Here is a 15,645-nt window from a genome sequence, read left to right on the forward strand (position 1 = left end):
ACAACAAGAGGTAGTTGCAATTCCTGAGTTTGATACTTAACCCTTACTTGACTTTCCCCTAACAAGGCTAACTATAGCTACTCACCCGAGTATCTTTTCAAATAAAAATGTGTTGGCTTGAATGGCAGATGTTCCTGCAGAACTAATTTCTTGTAAACCGTTTCAGAAACAATACGCACAGCAGATCCACTATCCACCTCACTTCTGACTAGTTTGCTCTACATCAACAGCTGCACCTGATAACCCGATCCACGCTGATCTTTAGAAGTGAGAGTACAGTGACCAAGGTACCAAGACCACACATTTCCATATCAGCTGTATCCGACCGCGAAACATCCTCAACATAACACGTATTTTGAGCATCTCATTTCAGGTGGCACATCTTGGCAATATGGCCCTTTTTTACATTTGCCACACTGAGCGGTCTTGCAACAGCACTCTGACGGAGAATGCTTTTGACCACAACAAAACCAAATAAAATATTTTTCTTGTGAACGCCTCAATGTGGCAACTTTGCAGACCTTGTTTACTGACTAGTCCGATTTAGCCTCGCGTTCGGATTCCCTGCTCCCATTATTTGCTGGCTCTGATGTAAACAACAAGCTTGCTATTTTCGATAATGTCTTTCGTCAAGTACTCGATGTTCACGCTCCGGTGAAGACCATCAAGATCCGTAACCGCCCCTGTCCATGAGGCGTAGATATGTAGATAATAATATATTTTATTGCTTTTGGACTGATATTAGTATTAGTATTCATATTGTATATAGTTACTGCAAAGCCTGGAAAGGAGTAATTACAGTCAACTCTCTCGTAAGCGACCACCCTTGGTACACGACAAAGTGGTCGCTTACGGGAAAGATAAACAAAATAAGTGTAACAATTGGATTGATCAATTAATTACATAAACATATTATCTAATCAGCTAAAATTAGGCAAATAGAAACTAATTTATTTGATTTTTTTCACATGCAACAGGTTTCGGGAAAAGTAGAGTGGAGTGTCTGTACTTGTCAATGTGTCTCACGTTAATGAAAATCACCTGAAATTTAAACCGAACAAAACCTAGGAAAACAACGTCAAACATGGGGTGCATATACTTGAAATCTTGATAATGTATTTACATTACTCGGTCGCATTCGACCGCTTATCCACAAAATCTAGAATGCTCGATTGCTTCTGTGACTTAAGCCTCATGTCAACAAGGATTTCAGACACTTTCGTGACTGCAGTGGACAACTCCTCGCAACTCCGGTAATCTGCAAACTCAGCGATCTGACGCACGAGATCAAGTGCTCCTTTAACTGTTTGCACCGCTGGGATTGGTAAGGGAGCATCGTCACTGCTATCATCACTGTCGGAATCAGTTGCTATTTCCGTCTTCTTGCTGTTTGAGTGAGTAGTGATAACCTCATCTCGTAAGGTCTCCCTCCAGTCAGGGTCGGCGGGATCTAAGGAGTATTATAGTTCATCACTAAATTTTCTCCAATTCTTATCGGTTTAAATTGATCACGTGACGCGATAGTGTTCGTCCGCGGAGAGACATTATCAGCCCATAGTGCCCGTCCGAGGAAAATAACCGGACGGATAGTAGTCGTCCGCTGAAAATACCTCTGTAAACAAGCGGCCTTATGGAAAATAAACAATCGAAATTGTATTAAGAGGGTTTTTGTTTGTTTTCTTTTTCAAATTTTACATTGGCTGACACGGCTTTCGTCTAATAAAGTTGAAAATAATTCAACATGATTTTTGAGCTGGCGCGCGGAAGAAAATTTAGTAGTGAACAATAAAGACAATAGAGTGTCTATGTCTCGGAACTATCGGTCTGATAGTTGCCTCTTGGAAATTTGATGTTCTTAAAACTAGCGTATTTGCCCTCGAAGCTTCGCTTCTCGGGCAAATATTTGTTTTAAAAACATCAAATTTCCGCGGGGCAACTATCAGCCGATAGTTCCTCGACAGAAACACTCTATTGTTTAAATAGGCGTCCGCATCATCGTCGAAGACAGCATAGGGTGCAGCGTCAATACCTTTCTTAGACATCTTCTGCACCAGGGCTTCAAGGTCTAGTAACTCCTCGCCGGCAAACGGGTCATCGTCATCTTCATCCAAATCCATTGCTGAGGGGTACATTCCAACATGTCTGAAACACTTACTGATTACATCGCACTTGACTTCGTCCCACGCATTTACCATCCATCGCACGGCCATTAGGAGGTTCACAGACTTTACTATCTCGCTGGCAGAGTGTTCTTCATCAACTTGACTAACGATATACCGCAGCAACTTCCGTTTGTAGTAGATCTTCCACACCTTGATTATACCTGCATCCAGGGGCTGCGTGCGCGATGTGGTGTTCTTTAGTAGAAAGGCCACTTTAATGTTGGAGAACATGTCTGTCAGCGTGGGTGGATGACATGGTGCATTGTCTAAGAAAAGGATAATATGTCTTTCCTCTCTTTTCAGACGGTTGTTCAACCTGGTAAGGATAGTAACCATTATCTCGGTTCTCATCAAAGCCTCCTCGTTGCTGAAGTATTGGGCACCGCAGGGGTATGATGGATTTGCCAAACGTGCGAAGCAGCGCGGTCGTCTGCTACTTCCTATCACAATAAGGGCCTCTTTGTCGCCCACTGCATTCACAAAGAATGCAACAGTTATTCGTTGCTTCGCATTCTTGCCGCCCCTACAGCGTTTCCCCTTTTCAGAGAGCGATTTCTGAGGCATCGCCTTCCAGAAACAGCCAGTTTCGTCCTCATTCCATATATCCCTCGGTGAGTAGCTCCTAGTTAGCTCTTTCAATCTTTCATTCCAGCTGTCTATCGTCTCTTGGCTTACATCTCCCTCTTCCCTAGCAGTGTTCATTTGGCCGATGTTATGTCTCTTTTTCCACTTATCTAGCCAACCACTTGTTCCTTTAAATGTGTCATCTCCAATTCTCTCAGCTATGATTCGCGCTTCTTCGACCAGCATGGGGCCATCAACAGGGATATTTGACTCTCTTGCTGTGGTATACCATTTCCACAACAAACCATTGATTTCGCAATACTTTTCAACATTCACTCTCTTTTGAGATTGAGCTCCTTCATTAGAGTTCCACGATTCGAGAATCTTAGCTTTCTGCTTCAGGATTTTGACAATCTGTGTTTTCCCGCAATGAAATATTTTCGCTGACTTTCTCGTGCTGTTACCCTCGTTAGATTTCCGGATCACTTCTATTTTAAAATTCAGGGAAAGACATTTCCTTTGACCATCATTAGCTTGTGGGGGCATTGGTGGCTTCTTCGCTGAGAATTTCTTTGCAACTGGTTTGATGTCCTTAACTGGAATTCTTGCTTGCTTGGCCACCTTCGGGGTCGGCACGTCAGAACAAGAAACGCAATAAGCCACCGATACACCAGCTTTCCAGCCCAGGCTGTCTTCATCAGCAGGGGATGAACATGCTTTAGACTTGTTACAGACAGGTTTTGCACACTTCAGACAAATATAATTCGTAAGACTTGAGCATTTAACACAGTTCCTCATCTTTAACCCTGTTGAGCACACGTGCATGTACAAATGTGGGAAATTCCCACGAGTATTTTATCTTTATCTCACGCGTTAAGGATACAAATTGCAGATGCCAATCAAACTTGAACACTCACCACGCAACCAACGTGTAACACGTGCAGTAACAGAACTGAAAATCTTCGTCATTTGCTTATCATTCAGCATCGATTCGCTCCGTTTGAAGTCGACATGGACAAAAATAAATTTTCAAGCATCACGGTTCATTCATTCATACGAGGTTATCATGTCTACAAGTATGAAACAACATGGGTTCCCGAAATTGGTGAGCAACGTAGACTGAAACGTTAGCCACTGAATGAAAAAGATGGAAATGTAGTTGCAGTAGTGAGGCCGCTGTCAAGAAATTTTACTGAAGCCGAACATCCCAATACCGTGTCAAAAGAAGACGAAATTGTCGGCCACATACCATTACAAATGTCTCACTATGTTAGCAAATTCTTGAAACGAAGGACCAACAATGGAAAGGCCATTATAACAGGAAAACGTGTAAATCGAGGAGCAGGTTATGGACTGGAAATTCCCTGCAGTTACATTTTCTACGGAGACAATGACATTTCTATTCCATGGCTTAAAGAAAAGATTGAAAGCACTGGCATATTTCACATTGAATAGCGCCTGGGCAATCTATGCATTCTTCTGATGAAACTTTGTACTGACAGTATATCATTTTGGAACAGATCACTGTAGCAATTAATGTAAAAAGTTATTATCTGTCAGCAGTCCGGGGTAGCGTCATTAAAAATTGAACTTTTGTAACTTCTGAGTGGTGATTCACTAACGATCATACATGATTATGTTGGGTGGTTGCTTACCAGAAACAGAAAACAAAAGAATATGTCAAATTTCTGGCCTAAAAAGTGGTCGCGGTCGCTTTAGAAATTTGAGTGGTGGTCGCTTACGAGAGAGCTCTGGGAACAGTATTTACCTGAGACAAAGCGGTTGTTTACGAAGTGGTCGCTTACGGGAGGTGGTCGCTTACGAGAAGTGGTCGCTATGAGAGGGTTGACTGTATTAAAGTCATCACTAGTCTCCGGTCGCAATGACGTCACGAGCATCATCTTTGTTAGTTAACTCCATGGATTGTGCTGTCTCAAATGCTTTCTTGAATGTCAATTCCTTCTCCGCTAACAACCTCTTCTGACTGGTATATTTTTGAGTGCACAAACATGTCGGTCTCGCAACAATTCTTCAAGGAAAACTCCGATTTCACACTTCGATGCCAGTAGCTTTAATTCAACCACAAACTGAGAAACAGATTCACTGTCAAGCTGGTTGCGACGATGTAATTTAAAACGTTCCGCTATCAAAATGGGTGTTGGAGAGTAATGCTTAAATCAAAACTTCTTTTAACTCGCCCGAAGAACTCCATACGTATCGGCCGCTATAACAGCAAGTGACATAGCAACTTCATTGTTCTTTTCGAGATAGTTCGCGGCAAACTATAATTCTACACTTTCCACATAGCTTGCAATAGTTTGTTTGCCATCCACATACTCTCCCACAGGGCCTACAAGCGTCATCTTCGTCTCCCGAACTGTACTATTTCGGAGCTGAAAGCTGTAAACAACGAAAACCCGCCATTTCTAAACGGTGTCAATACGCAGGCCCCAAAATATAAGAGGCCTGGATCCTAATATGTTACAGGCCTCAGAGGCAATCCAATAGCTCAAAGAACCACTGGGTTGCATATCAGTCCGCATCGAAACCCACGAAATTGTTAATTGCAATTCTGCGTTAGGACTCCCTATATCCACGATACGAACGGCCCCCTGGTTAAATTTAATGCGTTAAGCAATAGGGAGTCACTGCAATTGCATCAATAAAGGAGTTGTATGATTGTATTTTGAAGAAGATGTCACCAAGCGCGCAGCAGTATTCTGAACGGACTGTGACTTCCGTCGCAGATGTTTAGGAATGCCATACAGCAGAGAATTACAAAAGTCTAACTTTGATGCGACAAAAGCGTGGACAAGGAGCTCAATGGTCTTGTGAGATAAATAATGCGAGCAATGCTCCGTAGATGGTATAATGTAGACTTAACGACGGAGTTAACCTGATGTCACATTGAAAGAGTACAGTCAAAAATAACACCAATATGTCTCGGACATCTTGAGACGGCTGGATGAGATCAGCACCAAAATGAAGCGGTCTGTGGACTGTATTTGGAATAAAAGTAAACCAGCTCCGTCTTATCTTTGTTTAGTTTAAGCTTGTTGGCTGACATCCATAAATGTACGTCATTTTTCGATGTTACTCAAAGTACGTTGTAATTCCAGGCCATCGTTGCAAGAAGGAAAGGCGCAAAACTGAGTACTATCAGCGTAAAGATAGAAAGCCATATTGTAAAGAAGGTAAAGGACTGGCCCCAACACGGAGCCTTGAGGAAAGCCGCAGTTCAATTCATGAGATGAGGATTTATCCTGGTTAATAGATACAAACTGAGAACGTTGAGAAAGATAGGATTTAACTCGCTGCAATGCTTTACCACGAATTACAAACTTATATTACAGTCTATTAAGTAACAAATTATGGTCGACAGTATCAAAAGCGGCCGATAAATCGAGTAGTAGCAGAACCGCTCAACAACGGTTATCGACGGCGCGTAATAAGTCTCGTTATGGACACGGACAAGAGCTGTCTCACAACTGTGAAAGCGCTTATACGCTGATTGGAGCGGTTCGTCGAGATGATTCAGCTCAAGATAGTGAATAAGGCGGGAAGCAACGACTTGCTTGACAATCTTGGAGACAACTTTGAGATTAGAAATTGGTCGAAAATTCCGTAATAAATCATGGTTAAGTGAAGGCTTCTTGAGTAGCGGTGATAGAACAGCAGATTTAAGAGACCGTAGAAAACGACCAGATTCCAAGGAAACGTGAACAATGTTATATGACACATACAGGTAGAAGAAGGCCAACATGACTTATGGAAAGAGATGAGGGAAGACGGTCCAAGGTGCATGATTTGGCACCAACGTGACAAGCTATCAGAGAGAGTTCATGGACAGTGGTAGGTGAAAAATACTCTAGGCTACAGTCTAACGTAGGAGTATTAAGCGCAGCGAAGAAATGGGGGACATCGACTTCAGGAAGCTCACTACGAAGTTTGCCAATTTTATTTTATGAAAAAGGCGGCAAAATCTATTAGCAAGTTCACCTGACGAAGAACAAAGAGGTAGACGTTTATCGGGTTTTCTATTAAGTAGACGATCAATTGACTTGAAAATGGCATGGCTGTCGGTAACAGCATCATGAATCAAAGTAGAGCAGAAGGACGTTTTGACGTTGACTGAGACAAGATTCTTTACCAAGGAACATTGATCAACAAAAGCAGAACGGTCAACAGGAAGCTGAGAACGGCGCCAGCGTCTTTCCAGTTGGCGGCGGCGGTTTTGTTTTGCATACGAATGTCATTAGTGTACCACAGGGAGGCGTTGAACAATCGTCTTGGTTACCAAGGGAGCTTGCTTATCCAAAATGGAGGAGAGAATAGTGTCATATTGATCACAAAGTGCGATGACATTATGGGAAGGCTGGTCATAGAGACAGAGTGGTGAAACAGAAATATCATGACTTAGATTATCCAAATTAATGGCTTGAAGTTTACGATAACAAACAGCTATCCTCGGGTTGGGCGGCCATTGAATACTAAGATTATAAGGCGCAGCAACTGACTGTTTGAATAATTAACAAGGAATTTCAAATTAAGAAAAGAAAGATCTCCGCCAAAGTGTTAATTGTTAATTCTTTACGTGTTATTCTTTACATTAAAACTCAAGCTTCCGAAAAAAGGATTATTTTTTTTTAAGGATTTTAGGCAATTAAGAAACGGTCCAGATAAGAGCGATAGCAACAACGGCAACGAACATGTTGGAATTGGTATGCAAAAAGGTGATAACTTTTCTATTGTCTGTACTTACTTCTGATTGGCTTAAACAGCAAAAGTTAACAAAACTTCATAAGAGCAGTATTATATTCATCCTTACTTTCCAACCATCTTCCATCTTTCATCTGGTCTCAGTTTAAATGAATTTCACAGAAATCGTATGTGGGGAACATGTAAAATTGTAAACGTTTCTTGGCCTTTGTTTTCAACTCTTGCGATTGGTCAAAATCTTTTAACACAAAAAAAACACCCTTTCAAAGTGGGCTGTAAATGAATTTTATTGCGTAGGTTTATGCATTCTCTGTGTAAAAATAATAACATTCCTATGTGGGGAAAGCCCCGTTGCCGCATAACAAAGGAAATTGCTATCCACCTTACACGGATCATTACTTAACTAACTTAACGATTGAGGGCCGAAAACACGATTGAGTACCGAATTTGTTTCTTTCTTCTCCTCTTGCGCAGGTTCGCGATTTCCTCCACTCGTTTAACTTTCCGCATTTACTAAATCCGGGGCGAATTCATCATCAATTGTTACGATTTTTTTCGCCGGTTGCAGTAAAGTACATTTTAGAGGACAGTTGATTGACGATGACGGCAGCCTTACCTATTTTAACGGTCTTGTTAGCGCCTTTGATTGTATTGATATCACTTTGTATTTGAGTGAGTTGCTTCTTCATTTCTGTCAACATAGCTTCGACCCTTTTTGATGGTCCAGAGTAAACGTACAAGATGTTACAACGCCGCGTAGTTGTCGTAAGATTGGCAACAGTATTTCCTGACTTAGCAACAGTTTGGTGGACGGAGAACGCAAAGAGGACTAACTGAAAGCAAAATACAGTACTAAAAAAGGCATCTCGGCGGCAACTGATTGAAGTTCGACATACAACTAACTGATAATCGTAGAGTTAGTAATGATGCCGTTGATCAAGCAGCCTAATATTAGCAATAGTAAAGCAGTCAACATTACGCGAAAAAATTCGAGTTTATAAATGCAAATAGTTTCTTAGTTTGCGTTGTTGAGATGCGACTGAAAAACATTCACTGACGTAAAAAACTGAAACATTTAACATGAAAGAATAATTAATGTTAAATTTCCACAACATGATATTCGATCAAATCTTTCTTGGAGTTTTTCACTACATTCTGGTAAAATATAACAATACCTCAGGAAGATCATTCTTCTATTAACTTTTGTAATACGTTTAGATCAACAAGGTGTTTGAAGTGCGGATTGTAGACGAGAAAGATTATTGAAGTGATGCTCGCAGTAACTGTTATCAGCGGACAATCAGTAAGCAAGGGCGAGGATCTCTTCAATCCTTCGTCATTTAGGCGTAGTTAATAGACGGGAATGGTTATGAAACCCAACAACTTTCTTTGTTGTAGGTTTTTGTTCACTTTCTTGGCCTTGACCGTGCAAAAAACACAATAGTTGTTTACTCCGTACTGAGAAACTAACCAATGGAAACGTGTTGGTTACGTAATTCTTGCATAGTGTATGTGCGAAAAACAAAAGATTGTGCACGGTCGTGGACTTTCCAACCTAAATCTTGGCAGCTTTGTTTCCTCCTTTGATATTTGCCGAGCTTCCAAACCATTCCCCTCCATTAACTATAATTTAGGTCACTTTTGACTTTTGTTTTAATAGATCACTAATTGAAAGTCAGTATTCTTGGTCTCCTGTCGTTCCGTCCGTTCCGTTCCGTCTTCCCACCCGTCTGTTGATGTTAGATGTACCCCGATCCCGTCGGATCTTTAATAGTATCTTTCTTGATATTGCTTCAGTCGCCATATAAATTCATAGCGTGAGTCGATTATGCACTTATATCATAGACCGCGCACCGCTGGCTCAGTTGGCTGAGCACCGGGCTGTCACGCGAGAGGTCGTGAGTTCAACTCCCGGCCGGACCAACACTCAGAGTCTTTAAATAACTGAGGAGAAAGTGCTGCCTTTGTAATTACATCTGCAAATGGTTAGACTCTCTAGCCTTCTCGGATAAGGACGATAAGCCGGAGGTCCCTGTTCACAACCCTTCAATGTTCATAATCCTGTAGGACGTAAAAGAAGCCGCACACTTGTCGCAAAGAGTAGGGCATGTAGTTCCCGGTGTTGTGGTCTGTCTTCTGTGGTATATACAGAGGGCCATGTGTTAGAAAACTCTTTACTGTATTGTATTGCAAAACGGAAACAACTTGTGATTAATTACAAGCCACATTACCAAGGAACTGTATTTGTTCATAACATATGGTTCCTTTTTATGGTCAAAATGCATGCCTTTAAACTGTCAACACAGTCCCCGACTCGAATAGCAAAAAGTCGCCCTTTTTGTTGTGAGGAATTAATTATTTTAGGTTAGAAGCTGTCAAAATCTAAAAACGCAACTAGAACTTTAAACATGCAGTATTCTTTGGAATGGACAGGCCAGTTGATAGTAGACTATAAGAGTAGGAGAAGCTTACGTTACGCGAAAAACTTTCGAGTTTATGGTATGCAAATCGTTTCTTTGTGTTGTTAAAAAATATTTACCGACTTAAAGAAAAACACTTAACATAAAAGAGTAATTATTAATTTCCACAACATGATATTTGATCAAATCTTTCTTGTAGTTTTCACTACTTTCTGGTGAAATATAACTATATATCAGGAAGAAAAAGTTGAGAGCTATCGCCCTGTTTCATTATTAAGTATTCCTGCCAAATGCCAAGGGAGAATTGTCCATAATGCCATTTACTCTCACGTGGCTCCGTACCTAACCAAGTGGCAGCATGGTTTCGTGAAGTGTCGCTCTTGCGCTACCCAACTGGTACTCTCACATCATCAATGGTCAAAAGCCCTGGATGAAGGCAGACAGGTGGATGTTATATTCCTAGATTTCGCAAAGGCCTTCAACAGAGTAGCGCATGATGTACTGTTGCAGAAACTGTGCAATTTTGGTATCTCTGGTGCACTTTTGAACTGGTGCCAAGATTACCTCAGCAACAGAGAACAGAGAGTCGTGATCGACGGAGTGATTCTTCTTGGTGCTCTATCCCGTCAGGTGTACTCGAGAGCAAGGGAGTTAAAACGGCATCCAGTGCTCTGAAGTCTCTTCAAAATATAAACATTTCTAAATACTACCTATCCCACTTTTCATAATTAAAAAAAGAATCACGCTAAATGCTCTTTCAGTTTTTTATCACGGCTAACGGTTATCTTTTAGTCATTTTCACGCATAAAGGCTAACATTTTTTGACGTTTCACGGTTCAAAGTTAACCCCATTGAGACCCTCATCGAGTGTTGGAAAAAAACTCGGAGCCACGTAATCGTTATTTAGCAATTGTCATGGTGGTCAGATATTATTATTATTTTATTTATTATTGAAAATGATTTCTTGGCTGATTTCGTCTTTCTCTAAGTAACTGGGAACCAACCGTTTCAATAGACTCAACAGCAGCATAACCCTGGCCGCTCTCAGAACTCCTCTCTAGCATTTCTGCAGCGCAAGACTTTCCTACCCTCTCATCCTCGACGTTCGTCTTATTATCCTGGGGCCTTACCCAGCATAACAGTGTCTTCTTGGATTTTCGGGCTTTTGAGAGGTGTCACACTCATGCCCCCAGTTCCCCCTACAAAGATCGGGCTTACACCCGTCCAATGCGTCCTCCGAACCCCGAAACTTTAAAAGGAGTTTAAATAAGAGACAGATTTACCCTTCACAAACAATAACAACTGAATGAACGACAGAGAAATGATTAGAAACACGAGTGCAAAGCGAACAAACGCCGAAACATAGCGTAACCAGATGGTCGAAAGTGGCAGATAGACGCTCGCCCACAAGGCAGCAAAAACTAGTTTAAGGAACAATGGCAACAACGCCGGAGACAAAGTCGATTTGAAAAGGACTTTATATTCAACCTACGACGCTAGATTCATTCAGTTTGTCTACCACTGTCAGAAATATCCGTAACAGAATTTGTGAGACATTGTCAAAATCAGGAAATAAATGCTAAAATTTGGCCGTCGTAGTTCACGTTTTCTCGAATATGCAGAATGTGGTCATTTCACGTTGTTGTTTTGTAAAGAACAGCAAAGAAATGAACAAAGAATTATAACCCACGTTTACACAGCCATTGTACTCGTTGCCGTTGCCGTTGAGGTTTGCTTATGAAATTCCCAAAAACCGGATAAACGGCAAAATAATGAACAGCCAAAGAGCACAAAGCAAACGAAAGACCAGCCGAACAAAAAGACAGATGAGAGTGCAGAAAACATCTCTGCTACGAAGATATGTTTATATGTTTATATGTTTTGAAAATCAAAACATATAAACGACTTTTAAGCAAATTTCGCCATTTCTCTCAGGTAGTTTCGAGAAAGTTGCTTGGGCAGTCCACGCATCGCGCGAGTAACTGGGCACCATGTCTAAAAAGAAGAAGAAGAAGAAATAAAATTAAACCACTGCAAAAACCGTGTACTATCAAAACTTGCTCTACGTTGGATCAAAATAGATCGTGACCACACCAAAATATTTCGGCTGGCCAACACCAGCCGGTGTTATCGGTAAACAATCAGCCTAGAAAATCTTTGACAGTTCATCGAAGATCATCCAATATCTAGGAGAACATTGTCCCCAAGAGGAAAGCGTCTTGGCCGACGCTGAAGCATTTGTCTGCCAGCTGTACAACCATGGGACAGACGGAGTAGATATCAACGAAGAGAGAGCAGCAGCATTTCGCAAGGTAAAGAAGAACCTTGATTCCCTTCCTCCGGCGAAGGATGCTTTGCATCTTCATATAAGTATACGGCGTGCGAACTTCCAGTGCATGATATGGGAAAAAGCGAAAGAGCCTTGACCATCCCTGTAGGTAAGAAAGAGGAGGGAACGAACAGAGCCATCATCGTTAGATTGAAAACCCACAAAGATAAACTTTCAATATTACGGAACAGAAAGAATCTTAAGGGATCGGGATTTTATGTCAATGAAGATTTAACTAAAATTAACCAGAAATTATCGTACACTGCTAGAGTAACGTGTACTAATGTAGATGCCACCTGGACTGTAGACGGAAAGATATTTGTGAAACGGAAATCAGATGGCAGAAGATTTCAAGTTGCTAATCAATATGACTTCACAAAACATGAACTCTTGTGAATTGAATTTTTTATGTCTAATTTATGACGATGAGAAGTGTCTTTTTGTAGGATTATACTGCTTGTAATTATTTGCTATTTAGTCTCTATTTATTTGTATTTTGTCTGTACTTATCTGTACTTTCGTTTTAGTGTTTGTTTGTTCTTTTATGGTAGCATGCAGCAAGAGGTAAGGTTTTATTTTCTTGTAATTTATGATAATGGAGGTTAGTTTGGAGGCATTCAGAGCGGCTATTGGGCTCTTTAATTATTGTCGGATACGCTGTTTAAGTTTTTTTATTCTGTGAATCGCGCGGATACCGCTTTAATTTTCTTATGGATCACTCTCTGTATTGTTCAGAGAATTGCTTTGTCAAATTATGTTGAACTAAATCCAGGACCTTTTTTCAAATTTGGACATTTAAATGCTAGAAGTTTGAATAGGGATGAAAAGTTTGATGAGATTTCTGAACTGGTGAAGGAGAATGGGCTTGATGTCTTTGCAGTCACCGAAACATGGCTCAGCGATCGAGTGTCCAGTGATTGTTTACAAATCCCGGGATACGGTCCTATTATCCGGCTTGACAGGCACCAGAGAGTAGGTGGAGGTGTCGCATTTTCACGGCGAACTCTCTTGTGGTCAAGCGTAGATTAGATTTGGAACTTGTGGCCGTGGAATTTCTTTGGATTGAATTCCGCATCAAACACCTTGATATTCTCTGTGGGGTTTGTCACAGGCCGCCTGATAATGACAGTACTTTCAATTGGTTCTTGATAACATTCGTCAACTTCCCAAACAATACGTTATTGTTATGCTGGGAGACTTTAATGAGGGGGGCATTGGGGTGTATTAGAAACCGCAAAACCGAAGAAAAAATCATCCAAAACCGCAAAACCGCAAAAAAATTCGGCCAAAACCGAAAACTGCATACAAAACCGTCAGAAAACCGATACAATGGTGACAAGTGGGGCATACAGAGCAAACTACACTAACACTTTATTTCATCAAAGTATTTATGAATGTCATGGACTTTTCTAAAGCATTCATATTTTTTAGTATCTGCTAAAGACATAGGCTTTATTTCTGCCGCTCTCTCGAGCCCGGACTTTATGGGCTCATTTTCCGTAAAGCTTTTCGCGGCTATAGAGTGACGTCTCCGCGAATTCAGCTCTATTATCACTCAAACGTTTTCTTTTGTTTCGGATGAAAAACAAGGTTACTCAGATGAGTGAAAACAGGCATCTTGTCCCCTATGGGACCTTACATTCAATTTATCAGGCCCTAGTACAACCTCATTTCAACTACTGCAATATTGTTTGAGGAAACTGTAGGGTAACTTTGCAGGAAAAACTGCAAAAACTACAAAACAGAGCAGCCCGTGTCTTGACCTACTCTAACTATGGCACTGATGTCAACAATTTATTTGAGCTCTTAAGATGGAAATCCCTGGTCTCTCAAAGGCAAATTGAAAGAGCAACAATGGTATTTAAGTCCCTACAGGGACTAGCACCTGAGTATCTCTGCTTGAAATTTGTCCATCGCAATTCTGGTCAGTTTTTGTTTGAGAGACTCTGTGAATAAGGTAAATGTTCCGCAACCGCGCACAAACTACTGCAAAAAACAGCTTTAGCTATAGTGGCGCAGTTTTGTGGAACAGTTTGCCATTAGAACTAAGGAAAGCAGAGTCCCTCAATCAATTCAAACGACTGATTAAAGAGGTTATCTAGGCCATTATTCTAAACACGGCATTCATGGAAAGCAGCTTTTGTTTTATGATATTGATTAAGATAGTTAATGTACTTAACATAGTTTTATCTATACTTGGTTTTAAAATTTTAATTGTAAATATGGTTTTTATATTGCTGATGAATTGCACCGTGGTTAAATAAAGATTAAATAAATAAATAAATAAATAAATAAATAACACTCTATTTGAGATCAATTGCCGCTCAAATCTAAGAGAAACCGGAGCCCAAAAAGGACAAAATAGAAAAACCCAAAAAGCACATAGGATAAGAAAACCGAAAAACCGCTCGTATCTTCTATAAACACCGAAAACCAGATGCTAAAAAACGAAAAATCCGCAAACCGCAATGAACATCAAAACCGAAAAACCGAAGTCTTTTGGCACCTGATAAATGATGGTGCAAGATCCAGCTTACGTATACATACGTACGTATACGAGTTACACAATCCTAAAATGCCCAATAGCTGCCCAAATTCAGACGTTAAATATGTCAAATTTTCAGTAAAATATATACTGTAAGTTTCTAGTTACTTGTAGAAGATACGTTTAGCCATACTTAGTCGCCATACCAAGTTATTTAGGAATCTACAATGTGGAATAATAATTAATAAATTGTATTACAGTTTTTAAGTATTGAGTGTATTGAAATAAAAATATGTGATGTAAAATGGTACGTTATTTTTGCGAACGCGCTTGTTATGTAATGCACTTGTATGTTTCGTACCACATGTGACACACTGACCACTTGTGGTGGAAATGTCACACCAATTACATTACGGAGAACTGTGATAATCAGAGAAAGTTATTTCGTGCCACAAAGGCTTTGCTGTGTGAGCCTTCTTGTGTCCCATTTCCACATAATGGGAATTCTGACCTTCTTGCGAATGACTTTCGAGATTTCTTTACCAGGAAAATTAAAAAAACATGCAGAGATCCCTAGATAACAGGAATGTAAAACCTTTGGTAGTCGAGGTAGATGAATGCTCTTATGCTGATGCTTCGCTTTCTGACTTTAAGAACTTGACGGACGATGAAATGCATGATTTGACCAAAGTCAAGTCAGGTTGCTTTGACGATGCTTGGAAAGACTGAAGCTCTTGTTCTCCCTACGTTGAAAAAGCCTGGCCTTGATGTTACATTAATTTTAAACAATTCAGAAGTGTGAAGAATCTACCATATATCTCCAAGTTGTCTGAGAGAGCAGCAGCGTGTCTGCAGGTAATTCAGTACATAAATTGCATTCACTCTTAAAATCAGCCTATAAGCATGGCACCGAAACAGCCTTATTAAAAGTTAAAAACGATCTTTCACTGGATACTGACAAACAAC

At 40.5% G+C, this 15,645-nt stretch overlaps 1 protein-coding gene across 1 annotated transcript; it reads right to left on the minus strand.

Annotated features, from left to right (window-relative positions):
* Positions 1-1,124: 1,124 nt before the first annotated feature.
* LOC138005925 (tigger transposable element-derived protein 6-like) lies at positions 1,125-3,524 on the minus strand. Its single transcript, XM_068852098.1, has 2 exons — positions 2,030-3,524; positions 1,125-1,450 (listed from the first exon to the last, which is right to left on the minus strand). Exons 1-2 carry the CDS (start codon positions 3,522-3,524, stop codon positions 1,125-1,127), a joined length of 1,821 nt encoding a protein of 606 aa, XP_068708199.1.
* Between the last annotated feature and the right edge of the window lie 12,121 nt (positions 3,525-15,645).

This window comes from Montipora foliosa, chromosome 6 (assembly GCF_036669935.1).
Source record: "Montipora foliosa isolate CH-2021 chromosome 6, ASM3666993v2, whole genome shotgun sequence".
In the NCBI taxonomy this organism is placed as follows: Eukaryota; Metazoa; Cnidaria; class Anthozoa; order Scleractinia; family Acroporidae; genus Montipora; species Montipora foliosa.